This window comes from Chelonoidis abingdonii, chromosome 1 (assembly GCF_003597395.2).
Source record: "Chelonoidis abingdonii isolate Lonesome George chromosome 1, CheloAbing_2.0, whole genome shotgun sequence".
In the NCBI taxonomy this organism is placed as follows: Eukaryota; Metazoa; Chordata; order Testudines; family Testudinidae; genus Chelonoidis; species Chelonoidis abingdonii.
In genome coordinates, this window is record NC_133769.1 from 243,841,097 (window position 1) to 243,860,772 (window position 19,676).

Sequence of the window (19,676 nt, forward strand, 5' to 3'; positions counted from 1 at the left end):
GCAGGATTTTAGTTCTTCATCCTATCAGTGCCTGTCCCTGACTGTTTTGGGACCCTTCTGAAGGGGTAATCCTGTGTGCCAAAAATGTTAACAAGGGGTCTGAACCAGAAGAAACTGCGTTATATAACAGCCTTTTAGCTGTTTTTACAATTGAGTCAACTGATGGGGAGGAGGTAGGTTCGTCAAATTCTTATTTGCATGCAAATTACTTTGAATTTTTCTGAGGCAAATTGGGAGTTGCTGTTGGTGAATACAGTGTTCAGAATGCCATATCTTACAAAGTGGATGCTCAGTTTGGCTTGCTTCTTGTATCAGGCAGGGCACTGACATCCCTAAAATTTGAATAGCAGTTCACTGTAATCAAGTGTGGCTTTTCATTGAAAGTAAATAAGTCTGCTTCCATCTTTTTCCATAGTAAGGTGGGCCACTTATGTGGTAAGAGTCTTTCTGCTGGCATTTATCACATGACTATCAGGCATCACGTTCCGTGTGCCTATGGTAATCCTCCTGGTTGCAAGAAGGATAATCGGCTTAGTGGCTTCCTCACGGCTTTCACCACCCAGCGTCATGCATCTTCGAGTTGAAGACCCTTCTTTTTCCAGGGTAAAAGTCTCGATTGGGGTGACGGGCATGAGTGAGTGAGTATCAGGCATCACTCATCTATCAAGGAGCAAAGCTGTGTATTTGTTCCCACCCAGTAAACACATTCTAGGGCACATTTAAGTCAGCTGTCAATACCCAGGTGCGAGACATGTATTTTTCGCATGAAGTCCTTATGTAATGAGGTGGAGACAACAGCTCTTTTTTTAAAAAATATGATTGCATCCTGCACTATCAGCTAATCTTTAATGCGAAAAAATAGTTTTGCCCCTACTAGTACTTGGCTTTGGTAGAATTGCTGTCTTTACTGCCTATAGTTGGGTGTCCTTTTCTATAGACTATTTGATTTTCGTCAGTTTCACTGTTAAAACTGGGAGACAGTACAGCATGTTAAAGGATTCAGTGTCCTCATCTTCTCCTCCCAACTTGCTGATTCTGGGTATATATGCCCTGCTCTGGATGTTAACTAACACCACTACCCATCTAGGAACAATGCTGGGTGAGACTTCTCTGGAACGTCTTTTGTGCTGGCCTTATGCATATTGGCATGTGCAGCCATCTATAACTGCCAGATGGTGTTGCAAGTGTTGTCGTCATGCTGAACTCTGTCCTGGTTTCTGTGACCAAACCCATTCCTCATATCACAGACTGTCCAAGATTCTGGCTTTGGAAAGCTCTGACAAGATGTCATCATGGATAGTGGCATCTTTCCAATGCCTGGTTCAGTGGCATTGGGTCTATGCAGACGCACAGTTTGACTGATGGCTTCTTTGCCACCACCATGATACTAGGATACCCTTGCTCTGCAGACTTTCAAACTTCCTGTGTACTCCCTAGTGCCACTGGAATTTTCCTTTGTGGTAAGCACACAGGTTCCACTTTGGGAAATTAGGTTGGATATTAGGAAAAACTTTTTCACTAGGAGAGTGGTGAAGCACTGGAATGGGTTACCTAGGGAGGTGGTGCAATCTCCTTCCATGGGGGTTTTTAAGGTCAGGCTTGACAAAGCCCTGGCTGGGATGATTTAGTTGGGCCACCTGCTCTTCTTTGCTGTTGTCTTTCTGTACATACTATTGGGGGTGTTGTGCCTCCTAGGGCTTCCATCCTTTCTCTTGAGGCTTCTGTTGCACTCCCAATGTCTAAGTATCTATCTGATGTGAGATTGCCTTCCCTGCAGGTGGTGATCCCAAGTGCTGCAAACTGTCCTGTTGGATATTAGGGAAAATATCAAGTCTCCAAAATTGCACGTGCATAAGGCTGTAAAATAGGGGCCTGTTCCATTCCCTGCAGAGTCATGTCTAGTGAAAAGCCTGTGCCATGCCACAGAATCCTTCTACTTTAGGGAGCAATGTGTTCCCAGGGCTCCTAGGATTGCTGTGAAGCTTGAGGCACTAGTGAGCTCCAGAGTGCTGCAGCCCTCTCAGCCTTTTTCCTGCTACTGTTGTCCTCCTGCATGGCTAGGACTGAGTACAGCTCCAACTCCTCCTTCCACTGGGTTCATTGCTAGGCTAGATTTGAGAATGAAAGATTCAGATCTCTGAGGGGACTTCAGACTGAATTCTATGACACATGCTGCCCTGCAGAGAACTCTCAGCTCAGAATGTGCCACCATGTTTCCCTCACAAAGAGTGAAGCTGAATGCAGGTTAAGTTGAACAAGTGAAATTTTATTAAACCCTGGGGACTGCTCTGTCCATGTGGCTGAGTTCCAGCCAAACTCCCCATGTTCCACTGGTGTCTTGTCAATAACAGTTCCTCCAGAGAACATAAGTCCTCTGGCTCCAGTTCCACTGATCATGACGCAAAGGTAGAAGCAGCTCATATGGGGATTGCTGCACTGAGGGGAAGGGAGTAAAATAGGGCCCAGCTGGAGGCACCCCTTTCTTCCACTGTCCCCCAGAACTCAGCACAATGTAGGGGAGACACCTCCACTTTGGGGGCATTAGGACCCAGATGATACCTCCTCTTTCTCCCCACATGATCTGCAAGAGCAGACACGTCCCCACCAGACATTCAAACAGGCAGGAGAAGCAGCAGCCTTTGGAGATTTGGAGAACTTTCTACAGTTTAGGCTGGACTTTCTCTGCCTTGTGCTGATTCACTGTTTGCTCCAACCATTTCTCTCCCCATTGCTCATAGTCTCTTCACCTCAACTTCACTCCAAACTTGCCCCTCCTATCCTCTCTTCCTCTGACCTATCCCCCTCACCTTAATTCCCTTCCTGTTTAATTCCATTTAGCTGATCCCCTCTTAAGAATGCCATGCACTATCCCCCCCAAAATAGAACTAACATGCCGTTTACTGCTATCACAGTGCTCGCTCTGCTTGTGTGTTCTAATTCTTTCCCCATTCTGTGTCTGTCTTGTCTATTTAGACTGTGTTCTCTTCAGGGCAGGGAGAATCTACTACAGGGATCAGCAACCTCTGGCACGTGGCTCGCCAGGGTAAGCACTCTGGTGGGCCAGGCCAGTTTGTTTACCTGCCGCGTCTGCAGGTTCGGCCGATCGCAGCTCTCACTGGCCGCAGTTCACCGCTCCAGGCCAATGTGGGCTGTGGGAAGCCACGGCTGGCACATCCCTCAGCCGACGTTATTTTCCGCAGCCCCCATTGGCCTGGAGCAGCGAACCGCAGCCAGTGGGAGCTATGATTGGCCAAACCTGGGGACGCAGCAGGTAAACAAACCGACCCCGGTGACTGTGGGACACCTCCAGGGTGCTTACCCTGGTGAGCCACATGCCAGAGGTTGCCGACCCCTGATCTACCACTCTGTGTAGTGCCTAGCACCATGGGGTCCCACTCTTGCTTGGACCTAAGGCACTACCATGATAAATGTGTTTTAATAATAATAAATAAAACATTAGTTCAGAATCCTCTGGAATACCTGGATAATGCATCTGGAGTACCAATAATGCATACAATCATTCAACTGTATTGAATTACTAAGACCAGATTTTATTTCACTTAATTAAACGGAATAATGTGTTGCTCTGTGGTAAGTCCCACTGAAACCATTGAAACGGCCTTCAGAGGGAGGTTCTTCTCAATGTAAGATGGCAGAATCAGATCCAAAGCCCATTGGGTCATGTAACCAAATGGTTTGACATGCAGTGTTTATATATGTAAATGAAGACTAGGGCAATGTTTTTAACTAAGTTTATACTCTAGCTTTATTATTTGCTTTATACATTATTAGCTGTAGTGTATCACTGAGAAATAGAATTGTTCATCCCACTTCAATCATGCCTTATTTTATGCATTTATTCAGTCAAATTTGCATGACTAGTTTTATTTTTTGGACTTGATTGCAGATAGTATCTTTGCGAAATCAGTCTCACCTGCATTTATTTCATTATTTACATGGCGCAAAGTAGAAGAAATAAGTCAGAAAAGAGACAGACCAGCTTCGCATACATTATTCCATGATCAGCTATATTTTTTTTATTCCCTCTAAATATTACGCATTTAGCAGAGAAAGGAGAAGTGGGGAAAGTGTTTAAGTAGCTTAGTAGTCTAAGTTCCCAAGACAGTTATTTCTTCTAAGCAACTTTTCTCAAAGTTCTTTCAATGGATATGAACATGCCAAACTCTCCCAAGCTTTTTGAATCTAGGGTAGGCAGTTCTTATCAAGTGAAGGCTGCTCACCTCCAAATTCTCATGGCGAAATTCAGAAGTGGTGAAAGTGAGCACAATTTCATTGAGTCTATGGGGAAAAAAAATCCAGGAAGGGGACTCTACTGTGGGTCACAAAAGTTCAAAGAGGTCATTTACAAACATGTTAAAACACAACATTGTGGCTGTTTATACCATATCTTAATTTAGTCGTCATACCATATACTCTCTCAGGTCTTAAACATCTCACTCTCTAGTTTAGAATACTACATCTGTTTTAGCAATGTGCATCTTTCTGTATTTGAATGCCAGCCCTGTTTGTGATACACAACATTCTCTCCTGTTTGGATTTTCAATAACCTGACTCTGCTAAAATAACTGTACTTAGTTCTTCAGTTTCTTTGTTGGGCACCATCCAAAGACCTGATCCAAAGCCCACTGAAATCAGTGGAAAGCTTTGTCTTGACTTCAAAAGGCTTTGGATTGTGCTCTTGGTTAGTAAAACAAAACCTTGAACAGCATCTTTTACATATGTTTTCACTCCAATTTTTCACTCCAGCTATCTGTATGATATCGGCTACACTGCTGCTTTCCTTCCCTTCTGTAACCTTTTACAGTATCAGTATATGTTGATTCATTCTGGAATATATAGATTTAGGGCCAGATGCTGCTCCCATTGAAGTTCCATGAAAATTTTGCTGTTGACAGCAACGGAAGCAGGATCAGGCACATACTGAGAGAATTCCTTGTTGCTGAGTGGTCTAAATTGTCCTCAGTTTTCTACCTCAAAGGCTCAATAGTTGGAGTGACTGACAAGATATTGCTGTGGAAAAATTATAGACCTCTTAAATCAGCTTTGGGTTGGTTTGTTTGTTTGTTTGTTTGTTTAACACAAAGCACAGTGCTAAGTCCTTTTTTGTAGCTTTTGTTTTTAATAGTTTTATCTTTTGCATTCTTTGTTTTTTGGAGACCACTTAGACACTTGTCATTTTATCCTTCTCCTTGTGGCAGCTCAATTTTTGGCTCTGTCACTGACCTTGGGCAAGTCACTTTGCCTCTCTGTGCCTGTGGTTCCCTGAATCCCCACCCACTCTTTGGCCTGGTCTACACTGGGCGGGGTCAATGTAAGATACCCAACTTCAGCTATGGGAATAGCGTAGCTGAAGTTGACATATCTTATTTCGACTTACCTCCCATCCTCACGGCACAGGATCGATGGCCATGGCTCCCCTGTCGACTCCGCTTCCGCTGCTCGCCCTGGTGGAGTTCCAGAGTCGACGGTAGTGCGTTCGGGGATTGATATATCGCGTCTAGATGAGATGCAATATATCGATCCCTGACAGATCGATCGCTACCTGCCGATCCAGTGGGTACTGCGTACATACCCTTTGTCTGTCAAGTCTATTTAGATTGTAAGCTCTTCAGATTAGGGCCTGTCTTTTACTAGGAAGCTGTACAGTTTCTAATGCAATGGGACCCCGATCGTATCTCTCCCATTTAGATTCTACCATAATACAAATAAAAATAATAAACATTGACATATTACGGTCATATAGAATTTGAATGCAGATTAATCTCTAGTTAGACATTTAAAACCAAAGCTATTATTTTGCAGACATACATGTTTCTCTGAAATTGTATGGGGTGTTTTTAAAATTCTGTTGAAAGGATATTATACTCCATTATATTCTGTGGTTGTTTATCTTGATTTCTATGGAACCCTTTAAAATTTAGAATATTTTTTTTTGTTTTCATCCTTATTATTACATTTTAGAGGACATTTCAATAAGGATATTTCAAATGGTGCTTAAGAGTGTTATGACCTTTCCTTTCTTTGAGTATCAACGTTTCTGGTGACTTCAGCATAGCTTTGTTTGAAGAGTCTGCAGTGAGAGGATGCAACATATTTTGTGTTTTTGTCTAGGTCCTACATAAAACAGATGATAGACTTTGTACGTATGATTCTTCAATATTGCTTGGTGACTTTGAAAAATAAAATCAGAATTTACTACCACATTGGAACATTTTAAATGCGCGCTCAGTAGGAGCTGTTCTCCTTTGTGTGCACTGCTCACTTTACTTGTGGGTTACAGAACTACTTGCTAGACAGCAGTACAATACAAGGAACTGGGATGTGTTCCTGGCTCTGGAAGGGAACTGTGGTCCATGTTTAAAGCAGGAGACTGAAAGTTAGGACTCTTAGCTACTAATTATTTGATAATGATGCTTTGCATTTACATATAGGACTCATTCAATTGTGGATTTTAACGAGCTTTTTAAAGGTGAGCATGCAGGAGTAGATGTGTTTTGCGAATACAATAGCCAAGCACATAGATTTGGCATGTTCATTCTAGGAGGCAGCATGTTTAAGTAGATGAGATTCAGCTACACATGAAGTCTACTCCCAGTTCTGCCCAAAGTGATCATATGAAACCTTTCAAAATCTTGTTAACAGTTTTTAAATGAGGGAGCATTTTATCTACTTGTGTGTTAAAGTAGAAGTATGAGGCCTTCCTCAATAATAAGGGTTATAAGTGAGCTGCATATTGAAACTAGTCCATGGAAAAAGTGAGACGAGAATTCATGGTCTGGTTCCCACCCCAGTGGGTCTTCCTAACAGTATTTCAGTGGAGCTGCTGCTTCCTGTCTTTAATCCTTTGTAGTTGTTTGGTGACAATGAAGGAGTATCGCTGGCTAGTAGCCAGGATGGGCAGGGATGGTGTCCTAGTCTCTGTTTACCAGAAACTGGGCATGAGCAACAGGAGATGGATCACTTGATGATGCTAAGGCAGAGATCAGCCATGGAAAATTTCAGAGCAAATGGTTAGTTTGTTACAGTAAAAGCAACTGAAACAAGGGATTATAATGGAATGTGTTTATCAACTTTGACTATAAATGTTGCTATTGCTTTGCCCCTAATAAGTAAAGAATCACTCATCTCTTTAAATAAAATCAGAGGTGTAGATTACTCTTACCATATTACTATATCTTTTTGTGATACATTACTTTGAACTTTTCATAAGGATTTTGTCACTTACTCAGTCTCTTTATTCATCCCTAAAGCATTTGCTTTGCAAAATCCATTTCAAAAGCCTCCAGCACACAAACAGCTTTGGTCAAGGCAATTTTTAATTTTATGATGTTCCTAGCTCCTGGACTCATGTTTTCAAAACTCTCTCTTACGCTAATATGGAAACAGATTTGAAGCAGCTATTTAGTAGAATGATTCTTTTGTCTCAATAGTCTTGAATTAAGATATGCAAATAAGATAAACTGAGCTCGTTTGGAGGGTCCTGAGCTTTAATGAGGAACCATTAATATAACAGTGAAAATAATGTGAATTAAAATTTGTTGTGCAACGCAAGTTCTTTGAAAAATAAATGAACTTACTGAGAGTTAAATCAAGTCACTGGAGGTTTTAATATGCGTGTTCACTGTGTGATAAATGCTGAATGAAAGGAGGATCAGATGGGACCCTCACAGGGCTTGCCATAGAAGTCAGCTTTTAACATAACTGTATCTTGCACTGTGACACATTGATTTTTGAAACCCCACTGTAGGAAATCACTTAAGCTGAAAGAGTGAGGAGAGTTGATTCCTTGCCCATAGTGGCTTTGTGCAGAGTTCCACAGACATGGCAGTTTCACTATAGGCTTTGTTCTTTGACACTGCATCTATTTCCAGAAATTAGGATCAAGCTGAATGTTTGTGTGTCATAAAACCCCAGATGGATTTTGCAGAAAAACAAATACTACAAATGAGTGTTTCTTTGCTTTGTTTCAAAATGGTTCATATGAGGAAGTCAAAAACGAATTGAAAAGCTGATCTAATCTGTACATACTATTATAGACCAGTATGCTTGTGGGTGTTTAGAGGCAAGCCGTCTTCCCATTAACAGTTTTAACTGGCAAAATTGCCTGTTTCAACTGCTTTCATACAAAGAGTGAGTCTTCTCCTTCCATTTCATGAACCCATCCATTTATCACCTCCAGACAGAATATTGTAACTCCCTGTACCTGGGGCTAAATGTGGAAGCAACACAGAGGCTCCAGCTTCTGCAGAATGCATTAGCCTACCCTGCAGTGGCCTGGGAGACATCACCCCTGTATTGGTCTGATCCCTCCAGTCACTCTTGCACTGTGCCGTGTATACAATCCAGAATGAAGTGTAATGAGGTCCCAGAGATAAAATGTTCTTTCTCAAGGGTGTACAGGGAGTTCCCAGATGAAGTCAGACTAATCCAGAGTCTGATTGAACTGTTCAGCATGCCACAATAAACTCCTCTGTGAAAGATCTCTCCCTCCATAACCAGAAAGAGAAAGGAACAAATAAATGGAAGATAAGCAAAATAAATACATAAATAGCCTAATAAACAATAACAAATAAAAAAGGAGGAAGAAAAATAAAACTTTCCTTATCACCCAGGTTTATAAAAATGCAGGCAGTCTTTCTATAACTAGAGGCGGCAGAAGACTTTTTATCGTTCATTAGGGGGCTTACTACGTGCATCTAATTTACCTAGGAAGGACTCAGATGCTGTGATGATGGTGCTAGGGAAAAGCTCTGTATCTGTTGATGGATAGACAGAATGGTAAATTCGGCTTTCAAAATTAAACTGTTATGAAGCACAGTATTTTTTTTTGTTCCAAAACCAGCATTGTTACAAAGCAACTGCCAAACAATGAATACTATCCAATTGTTAACTAGATTGTCTACCGTACTTCAATAATATGAGGGCAGAGTCTCTTCTCTATCTTTGATGTCTAACACTTATTTTCTCTTAATGCTAGTAAGAACTGTACCAATGCACTGAGTCAGATGGACTGGACATTTTAGTGAGTATCCACCAAAATACTCAATGAAATCCCATCAGTTCTTTTTCATTTTGGAAAAAGAAATGTTATGCAGTCCAAGCTTATTGCTTTATGACTGTTTCAGACTCTGTTTCTGAAGTGTGCTTCACTTGAATCACCAGATTTGGTTTTAGCTGCAGCTGCTCAAGCATGTGGCTGTCCAGCCTTCATACAATAACTAGAAGAGACAGAACAGTCCAGTCATGTGTGAATAGCAATGTGTTTGTATGGTGCTTTTTGAAACCGCTGTTAGTGTGATTGCAATAGATAATTCTCTTTCACTCCAAGCTTGTTGTTTGCTTTCTGACTGGGCATTTTACATTGCAGTTAACCTATACTTGTGGGATGACTGGGTACTCAACAGTCTTTAAGATGATTGCATTATTAATTTTGCATTTTCTTGATGATGGCAGCTGGAAACGATGAAAGTGAAGGCCAAGAAGCTGTGAGGAAGATAAAAGAAGAAACTGTGAATGGAAAAGGTAGGATACTGTATGCATTTGTAAAACAACTGCTGTTTATACCTCATTGCAATTTTCTTCCTGAGTTACAGATTAATCCTTTTCCATGGTATTTATGTGCAAACAAATGAGCATGTGTGATCATGTGCTCTTGAAGTGTTGCATTTTGGGAAATGAGTTCCTGAATCATCCTGTCTGATTTTATGTAAAGATATAACAGAACTGGTTGTCGGTTCTGCAGAGCCTGTGTGGACTGCAGTACTTCACTGTGTGTGTGTGTGTGAGAGAGAGAGAGAGAGAGAGAGAGTTTGATGACTGGGCAGAAAATCATGACACTAGTAATTTTGGTTTAAAGAAAGGATGATGTAGTTTACAGTGAGTGTGCTCTTGTCTTTGTCACTGATGGGCTTTAAATCTCTTCATTCGTGGTGCGGGAAATCACAGCAAAAAGGTGTGTTTGGGAAGAGAGTGCTAACAGTGCAGAGATGTAATATGTGTGGGTTCCTGTCCAGCCCTGCTCACTTGGCACATGACTAGAGCTTACAGACATTAGTAACAAAATTCTATTTTAAAAAAAAACTTTCAAGGTAAGCAACAAAAACTGCCAGGCGATACAGTGAAAAGTAGCAGATAGCACTTGAGGAGAATTTAAGCTTAGAGCTCTAGCCTGAGAGAATGTTGATTCTCTGATCTCAACAGCTGTGTGCCTTTAAAATGCCTAGATATGTCAAAGAAAAGAGAGTTTGTCTGTTGTGCCCTGGGTTGCTTTAATACTGCAGTTTGAACCATAATAAATCCATCTTATGCAAAGTGTTTGATCTGTACGAGTCAAAATCCTTGAAACCTCACAAGTAGAAACAATTTTTCTACATTCCAACACACAATCTAATTGATTGGCTGGTAGAACTTGATAGTGTTGATTCATTATAATTTTTTAAACCTCTTAAAAAAGACCTCTTAGTTTTCAAACCTTCATCAACTGATTGAATTAAGTTCTACTATACCCAAAGGAGACTCTGATATAGTCTGAGCACTCGTCGGTTTAAAAAAGAGAAGACTGGATTTGTGTGGACACAGCTTTATTACAGCTGGAAGCAAAGTCTAACTGCTTCACCATGAAATTTAGGATTACTTTAGCCATGTGCTTTTGAATCTGTTGAATGAGTGATGAAGTAGGGCTGTACGAGAAGGAAAGTGGCTTTATTTCTGAGAAAAGTTGTATAGCAAACTCTGTTTCCTGGCAACTCAAGTTTGCAATTTATTCTCTAGGCCATTCTCTCAGTTAGTTTTATGTTCTGAAAGCACTGGGTGTAGTTCTTCCAAAGTAATTTGTGGTGACTCACTGTAACTGCTTTGATGTATAATCTCATGGCCAAAAATGCTGCACAGATACTGGAGTGTTGAACTCCACCCTATTGAGGACCTTCATGGCTTCTTCTAAAAGCTGATTCTGCTTTTGATGCGTCTTTAACATTTACTGTTGTGATGACTGAAAAAACCAAAAACTTTCATTAAGGTTTATCTTTTGATTTTTTTAAAAAAGGGCACCCATCATTGCCTCAGAATGCATCATAAATTAATAGTCAGAATCATTAAAGAAATAGGGTAATTGCTATCTTCTCTAAACATTTTCCTGGAAGTTTCATTTCTGAGAAAGACCAAATCATTTTGACTAAGTTATATTGGTAAATTTACACCCCATTTGAAGAATCCAGATCTCTTATCCCATTTATGCAATCATAGAAATTCCTAGGGCCTTGGACTCACCTAACCTTCTGAACTAAGGAAGCTCTGATTTTAGGTGATAAACTGTTTCAACCTACAATTGATAGAACCAATAGTTTCAGTAAGCTGAGGCTGTACCTAAAGATGATATATATTTCAAGTCTGGCCTACAGTACATGATTAAGAGGCATCAGTAAATTTAGATCCTGATTGGTCAGTATCTGAACAGACTATAGAAAATTATTAATTGAATTTTGAAAATACGACCTAGTTTGGAGAGGATTTTTATGTATAGCTACTCTATGTTGTACAAGTAGAAGGAACAAAAGGTGGAATCCTGTTCCTGGTGGAATCCTGTTCCAAACCATTAGGATTGAAGATGAATGGAAAGAGAGAAATCCTGGCCCCAGTGAAATCAGTGGTAAAACTCCCATTGACTTCAATTGAGTCAGGATTTCACTTGAAATATATATTGAAAATGTTTTCTTGGACTTGTGCTTATTTTTCCTCTTCATGATAAAGAATGGTATTTTTTAAAGTTAGAAATACCAAAAAGGTCAAGTCCAATCTTCTTTGGTGTTGCTGGGAGACTTCTGGGAAGGCTCAAGGATGTTTACTGTAGAAGCCAGAATTATGTCAAAGTTGTAGTAGGTGGTGAGTATTCTTCTTATTTATTCTTTATATTATTGTACAGCCTAGGAGCACCTGTGATGGACCAAGACCCCATTGTGCTAGACATTGTACAAACATAGCACAGTCAATTGTCCCTGCTCCAAAGCACTTAGCATCTAAATAGACAAGACAGATCCAGGGTAGGGGTCAGTGTCTTAATAAGCAAGCAGAGTGACAATGTGATGGCAGCAAACAACATGTCATTCCATGTATTTTTTTTTTTTAACTTTTTCCCCCTCTTTAGATGGGTATATGAAGGAGGGGTAAGCTAACAGGAAAGAAAAGGGAAGGGATGGCAGACATTGCTGGGAAGGGTGGCGGGAAGAACACAGCAGGGCAGGGGAGAAGAGGGTAAGAGGAGCAGCTGTGGAATGACACTGAGGTGAAGAGATTGTGAGGTAGGGGCAAGTGTTGAAGCAAACTTCCAATCAGCATAGGGCAGAGAAAGTCCAGGCAAAATGGTAGAACATTCTCCTAAGGACAAAGGTCCCTGCTTTGGCTGCTCCTGCCCCTACTGCCTGGAATCCCTGGCTGGCTCCTCACTGTGGCTTTGTCCTAACACCACATGTTGGAGGGGAGAGGAGGGAAGGGAAGGCAGCGTGTGGATCCTAGTGTCCCCAGGATATGTGTGTGGGGAGGGTGGCGGTCTCTCAGGCACAGTTTGCTCCACCTGGTTTGTACCACATTGACAGTGTGCTCAGCATCTGAGTCACTCAAGCAGTCTGTCTGCTGCTTCAGGAAGACAACACTTTATTGATTTATGTTCAGTTCATAGTGGGAAGTTTATCTTCCAACCATAAGGCTGGAATTTTTAAAAATTGATTTTGTATTATTATTGTAAAAAAATATTTAGATTGCAGCAGCATCCAGAGCTCACAATCAGTACTTGGGCTCCATTCTGCTGAGTGCTGTAAAAACACATACAAAGATATGGTCCTTGCTCCAAAAAACTAAGATCAGGAACTAAGAAAAGCTTTCGTTGTCAGACACTGATGTCTTTGGCTTCCCCTTTCCCCCTCACTCCCACCACCCCATTTTTCAGGGAAAAGTTCCCATATGAACTGATGTGACAGCGCCATCTTGGCCAGCACACCAGAAACTGAGCTGGGGACCTCCAAGCTAAAAACATAAGTCTCTACAGTTTGACTCACAAGCTAAGGCTCTCTAGATAGGACTGTAAAAGTCTCAGATCCTTTGCAGATTGGGCACAGAGGCATCTGTAACACACAACACACACTCACAAGTGGGTTACACGGGCAATTAGATTTTTCAAGATCTGATGTAAATCCAGAGTAACGCACTTGATGTCAGTGAAGTTACCTTAGATTTACTTGATTGCAAGCAGGGGCGGCTCTAGGAATTTTGTTGCCCCAAGCATGGGACCAGCGGACCCTCCGCAGGCACGCCTGTGGGAGGTCCACCGAAGCAACGGGACCAGCAGACCCTCCGCAGGCAAGCTGCCGAGGGCAGCCTGCCTGCCGCCCTTGTGGTGCCGGCAGAGCGCCTCCTGCGGCTTGCCGCCCTAAGCACACGCTTGGCGTGCTGGGGCCTGGAGCTGCCCCTGAGTGCAGGTGAGCACGGAATTTGACTCAATCACTTTGCTGTTTATGCTATCTGTGAATTTGGCCATTTGATTTCAACTGAAGTATTCTGTGAGCAGGATTCGATCCTATTAGTATGCCAGTTTTTCAAAAGATGAAATTTGAGACCTATTTATCCACTCCATAATGATAATCGTTACTATCCTGATAATCTTCTGCATAATTAACTTTCAAGCACTTTTAGTGGCATATATGCACTAAGCAGATAAAGTCTAATGAATGTATTGCTTAGAAAAAAAGTTTCATTAAAAGGGAGCTGTTCCCATTTAGGATAATTTATAATGACTTTCAAGGAAGAACATTTCAAGATTTATTGCTAAACAGATAATGAAGATGTTTGAACAAAAGCCACATTGTAGCGACATGACCATGAATTAGGACTCGTAGGTTGGGAATGTCTTAATTTCAGCCAATAATATGCATGAATGCCATCTATTTGCTTTCCTAGATGTTAAATTTGAATGACTAGGAAATATTTCTCTCTCATTAGCAGGCGATCTTAAGGGATTTCTCTTCTGAAATAGTGGAAGAGGTTGGGGTGGTAAGAGTTGTGACTGGAATTAATCAAAGAAATTCTCTGTTGTGGAAATTCCTTTCCTAAATAAAATTTTATCATGAGTCTAATCTATTAATACAGGAAAAAATTTGCCTCTGGCAATTGCATGGTGTAAGGAGGAAGCCAGGAGCCTTCTCCTGTCCGTTCTACCCACTGTGTACAGCCACAGAAACTGCTGTCTCCTAGCATTTTAGGAGTGCATGTCATACCAAAGAGGAGGAGAGGCTGGGCAGATGGATGCAGATCACAACATCTTAAGGAGAGATGAAGTAAGGATCGTGCCTCTGAAGATACAGAGCTCCCCCTAGTGTGGTGCATGTTCACCCAGCCCCAACTGGCTCTGATTGTGAATGATGCAATCTGGTGCATGGCTATTACTTAGCAGTCTACTGCATCTTTCGACAGTGATAGAGAGCACCTCTTCTCTATCTCTGCTGCAGTTTTCTTGCTACTCATCAATTCTGTTTATAATCTGTGTTTCAAATAGCAGTCCAATTAATTCTGTGGATTTAGTGTGCCATGTGTTATGATCATATTTTAATTTGAATTAGTTGTCACAGTAAATGTTGGGAAAGATTAATCACAAACCTCTCCTTTTCAAGCTGTTTGTGATTAACGTGGTTTTACGCCTAATTTTCCCCTTAACTTTTACATTTTTCCCCTTGAGCTTAGTTGTTTTAACTCCAGGTCCCACACTCTGTTTATGAAGGCCTTCCCTTGGTATTATGCTAAGTAAAAGAGTTCATGTTTATGCATAAGCTACAATTCCATCTTCATTCATGAATACAAATGGAGCATGAAAAGAGATTTTGTTGATATTTATATATTAATTTAATTCCTATGTATCTTTGTACTCAACAGGTCAAAGCCCATTTCATTTACACAGATATAAACCCAGAGAGACCGGGTTAGTAGAGTTGCTCTATATTTTTGCTGGCATCACCAAGAGCAGAATTTGTGCCAAAGACTTCTAAATTCCCACAGATCACTTGAGTATGTGCATTTAGGCTATGTCTACACTTGGAGCTAAAGGAATGATTCCCTCTTGCTAGATCTCATTGAGCTACTGTGATATGGTAGCATGGGAAATGGTACAGGCTAGCTGTGCTGTGTATGCATACCCCTGAACCCTGTGGGCATGTGGTCGGGGTGGATAGCCTGTGCCAACACTCACTGCTGCCATGCTACACTATTATTTTTAGCATGCTATTTCAATGAAAGCTGGTGAGAGAATGTCTATGCAAGCTAGAGAATCCCATTCCTAGCTCCAAGTGTTGATATGACTTTACATTTCATTCAGTGCTGGTAATTGCATTGTAAATATGAATCAATATATTTGCATTCTCACACAATTAGAACATCAGTGTGGTGATTTCTAGCCTAGTGCTGGATTTTTTCAACCATATAACTATTAATATTAACAATACAAGTAAACATTTTAGCAAACATGTCCAATTAGCTACTATGAAATATTCTGATTCAGCAAAACCTCTAAAAAGTTAAGCTTATATGTAAGTCTTTGTAGAAGCTTGGCCAAAAAATGTATGATGGTTAGAACCCCTGTAAAGTTGAAAGATTTATGGATGGGGCTCTGCACTTGACCCCTGACGCCACTGACCCTACAGTTGAAGAGCCCTTGATCTGTCAGGCAGGGAATATTTTAAGCACATAAAAAGAACCTCTGATGGACCGAATGACAAACAAATCAATTTTTCCTGCCTTTCTTCCATTTTACATAATACTGTAACATGAAAATATGTTCACCATCAACAAGTATGTCTGTTTGTATGTGTTTGTTGCTTGCCTTTTATTTTTAAACTAATCAATTTTTTAGGGAGTGTTTGAAACCATTTAAAATAACTGAGAATTTTCTGTTTTTTCCATGAGCCTTTTAACTTCTTAGAAATTAAGATGTGATGTTAATAGGATGGCAGTTCAAACACTAATAGAATTACACATATGGTTCATAGAGAGAAAAACAAGCTATAGATCTGGAGATATAAAGGCAACATCTTTCATATATAAAATATATTCATAATGCAGACACCAGCTATAGCCATCAGTTTCTATAATTCTCATTTCCATTGGAAGTGTGAAATGGAATTCATTATCAAGCTATACTGTAAAGAAACCTGATTTTCTTTTATGTATTTTTTCCTAACTGATACTTGGAAATAAGAAAACAAACCCATAACAAACAGTTATAGTTTTAGGCAGAGAAACAGTCTCTTTAAGATATTTAGAAATTATTTTCATATCCTAAATCATTGTGATGGGGTGGACTAGGTTCGATTTCCCCTGCTGCAGGCCTCATGGTCCTGCCTCACCCTGCCCCAGAAAAGAGGTGGCCTAGAGTGTCAGCAGAGAAGCAACCAATCAGAGGGGGTGCTGGAGTGACCAATCAAGGGCCATAAGGGCCATTTAAAAAGAAGCAGCAGAAGCAGAGAAATCAGTTGCTGCCTGGATCTTGCAGAGGGAGAACGGGATGCAAGACTTGCTGGAAGAGCAGCAGGACCAAGGACAGCTCACTGCAGGCGGGACTGAGCCCAGGAAAAGCTGCTGCAGATCAGGTGCCTGGCTAGCTGGAAGAGCAGCAGGACCATAGACAGGTCAGTGCGGGCAGGTTGATCCCAGGGGACTAAACCCAGACCCTAGCCTGACCAGGCAGCAGTACCATGATGGGCCCTGCTGGTCTGGTTGAAGACTGAGCCGAGGGAAGGCTGCCGAAAGGACACCAACTGAGGGCACCAAGATGGGCCCCTGGTGGGCTGTTAAAGAAGGCAGTGTCTCCAGGGGGAAGCCTTGGTTTTACGGCCTCATAGCAGGGCTGTGAGAAAGAACTAGAGATTGTATACCCCAGAAGGGGGGACAGTGTTTGTGACTCAGCCAGAGGACTGAGTCTCTAAAGACCTGCTGAAAGAACCATTGGCTGGGGTGTGGGGGGCCCTCGCAAGAGGTGGGTGCCAATGCCGTTACAATCACATACAACTTTGTATGGATATTAGGGGTGGATAATGTCGTAATGGAACCAGACTCTGGTGTTTAGAATTTCGCTGATCACACTGTTCTATTAGAGATGGATTAGGGGAAAGTAATTTAAAAATGATTTTAAAAAAATTTAAAAATGAAATCACCTCTGGAAGACTTGAGAATTCTTCTGTTTCACTCTTCAAACATTTTGGTTCTTTTTTCCATCTCAAGAGACCTGGTGACCTTCCCGCTGATGGAAATGGTGCTGGATTTCATACCCTCCAAAGTTTGTCACTCTTTTTGGAAGCCCTGGAAGCTCTCACAAGAGAACAATGTGAGATACTCCAGACTTTCCAGTTCAGAAGGAGATCTTAGTAGGGTCCTGAAAGACAGAGAAAGAAAAAAGGCAATTTTGTTTTGGTTTTTTCCTTCCAGGTCTCTTCCAAAGGCTGTTTTATATAGTCCTGTCTTCCATGGGTTATACACAGGGTTTGAAAAGTTCCCTTGTCTGTAGAAATAGGAAGCTTTCCTGAGCAAATGCCTTCAACTTCTGCAGAATCCAAGCTTTCATTGTTTTAAATATTAGGAACCTGAGTTTCAGAAGTGTTGAGCATTCACAACTCTAAGTGAAGTCAGTGGAAGCCACTGGTACCCAGACCTCTGAAAATCAGATCTTCTTACACTGGCACTAGTGGTTGTAAAGATAATCTTCCAAATGTGAGCTAAAAGCTAGGTTTGCATAGAGATGTAGCTGTCTGCCTCATTAGGCACCTAATTTCAACATTTAGGCACCACTGACATTCATAAAATCACTCCTCAGCTATTGCCTAACTCTACAGGTGCCTAAATCCCCATAGGTGCCTAGGTTTCCACTGATGAGCAATTGCCAAGGCACTTAAGTCCTGATGCCACACTACAGCTAATGAGCTGCTTGCTCACACCTAAACCACAGCAGGATTTTCATATTAAGCTCTCTCCCATCTCTTTTACCAGATCAGTCCCTGCAGGCAGGTGTGATGAGAGCACATGTAACCCACACAGAATATAGATGTAGGGGTAAGTAGGCTGGGAATTTTTTGGGAAAGCTATCTGGCTGCCATGTGTATGTTCCAGAACACCCAATAGCACAATCATTAGGGTACTCCCCTGGGATTTGGGAAACCCAGGCTTGAATCACCACTGTGCCTGATTTGGAGCAGGGAGTTGACCCTAGGCTTGCCCAGGAGAATGCCCTAACCCCAAGGCTATTGGCATTTTGTGGGGTCGCTCTCAATTTCTCTTGTTGAAACTGTTCCACATTGCATAAATAGCCAGTCATTGGAGCAGGGACTTGAACCTGACTTTCTCACATACCATATTAGTGCCCTTGCCATTGGGCTATAGCATCTTTCTCTCTCAATTTCAATGAATATTGAGTTTCTGAAGCCCTGGCTATATATACAAGTTCTTAGATTGTAAGTTATTTGGGGCAGGGACCTTCCTTTAGTCCTGTATCAGTACAGTGCCTAGCACAATGGGGTCTGGTCCATGACTGGGGCTCTGAGGCACCACCACAATCAGGGGCGGCTCCAGGCCCCAGCACGCCACGCGAGGGCGACAGGCAGGCTGCCTTTGTCAGCGTGCCTGCGGAGGGTCCGCTGGTCCCGCAGCTTTGGAGGACCTCCCACAGGCACGCCTGCGGGAGGTCCGCTGAAGCCCCAGGACCAGCGGACCCTCCACACGCAAACTGCTGGAGGCAGCCTGCCTGCCGTGCTTGGGGCGGCAAAATCCCTAGAGCCGCCCCTGGCCACAATACAAATAGTACGTTTTGACTATTATACAGCCTTTGAAAGCAGACTTTGGAGAAGGTGAAAGGACTTTGGAGAAGAAGATTAGGATTACATGAAGCATAGAACCTTTGCTCTAGTTCTACATTCCTAATGGCAACTGGGATATTCATTTGCACTTCTAAATCCCTCTCAGGCAATCTAAAGAGTTTCAGGAAATCCATAATAACTGAGCCTCCATTTTGCAGTGTTTTGTGAACCCCTTGACTATAAAACTGAGTTGGAAGAGAAAATCCTGCTAATGATATTTCCTTTAATGAAGCAGAAGAAACCTTGTGATGTAACATGAGTTGCACTGGATTCCTAATTCTAATGTCTGGATTTGCATTTTTGCTGTTTCATTGTGTGATGTTTCTGGGGGTGCGGGGTTGATGTCAACAGTCACCAGAGCCTGATTTATTTTGATTTCATACCCTTCATCCATAGCTTAGTGGCAGACAGTCCTTTATTTAACATTCTATGTACTCTAACCAAGATTACTATTGATTTCATGCTGCTTGACAAGAGTAGCTCTTCAGTACTGACCTGATTCAAGGTGACAAAATGAATCAAATCATTTTTCAAATGTTTAGTTTGACCTAGTTGAAAAATAATTCTTGTCAGTGTTTTATCTCCCCAATACAGAAATCTGTAGGCTTCATATCCAGATACAGTGCAAATCTCATGTACACAGGGGACTGTTTGTCTGTACCCTGGCGAAGAGAAGGGTAATCCTCAGAGAAATAAGAAGTGATGGAATGGACAAGACAGAGTCTGCCTGGGCAAAAATCACACTGGGAAAGAAAGCTACTAGAGCCTCCCCTG

At 41.7% G+C, this 19,676-nt stretch overlaps 1 protein-coding gene across 1 annotated transcript in view; it reads left to right on the forward strand.

The window, feature by feature from the left end:
- Positions 1-19,676, forward strand: part of DHRSX (dehydrogenase/reductase X-linked) — a 212,420-nt gene that overhangs the window by 14,877 nt on the left and 177,867 nt on the right. Inside the window, exon 3 of the mRNA XM_075060749.1 lies at positions 9,475-9,543. Coding sequence (XP_074916850.1) covers positions 9,475-9,543 — 69 coding nt within the window. The remainder of the gene's footprint in view (positions 1-9,474; positions 9,544-19,676) is intronic.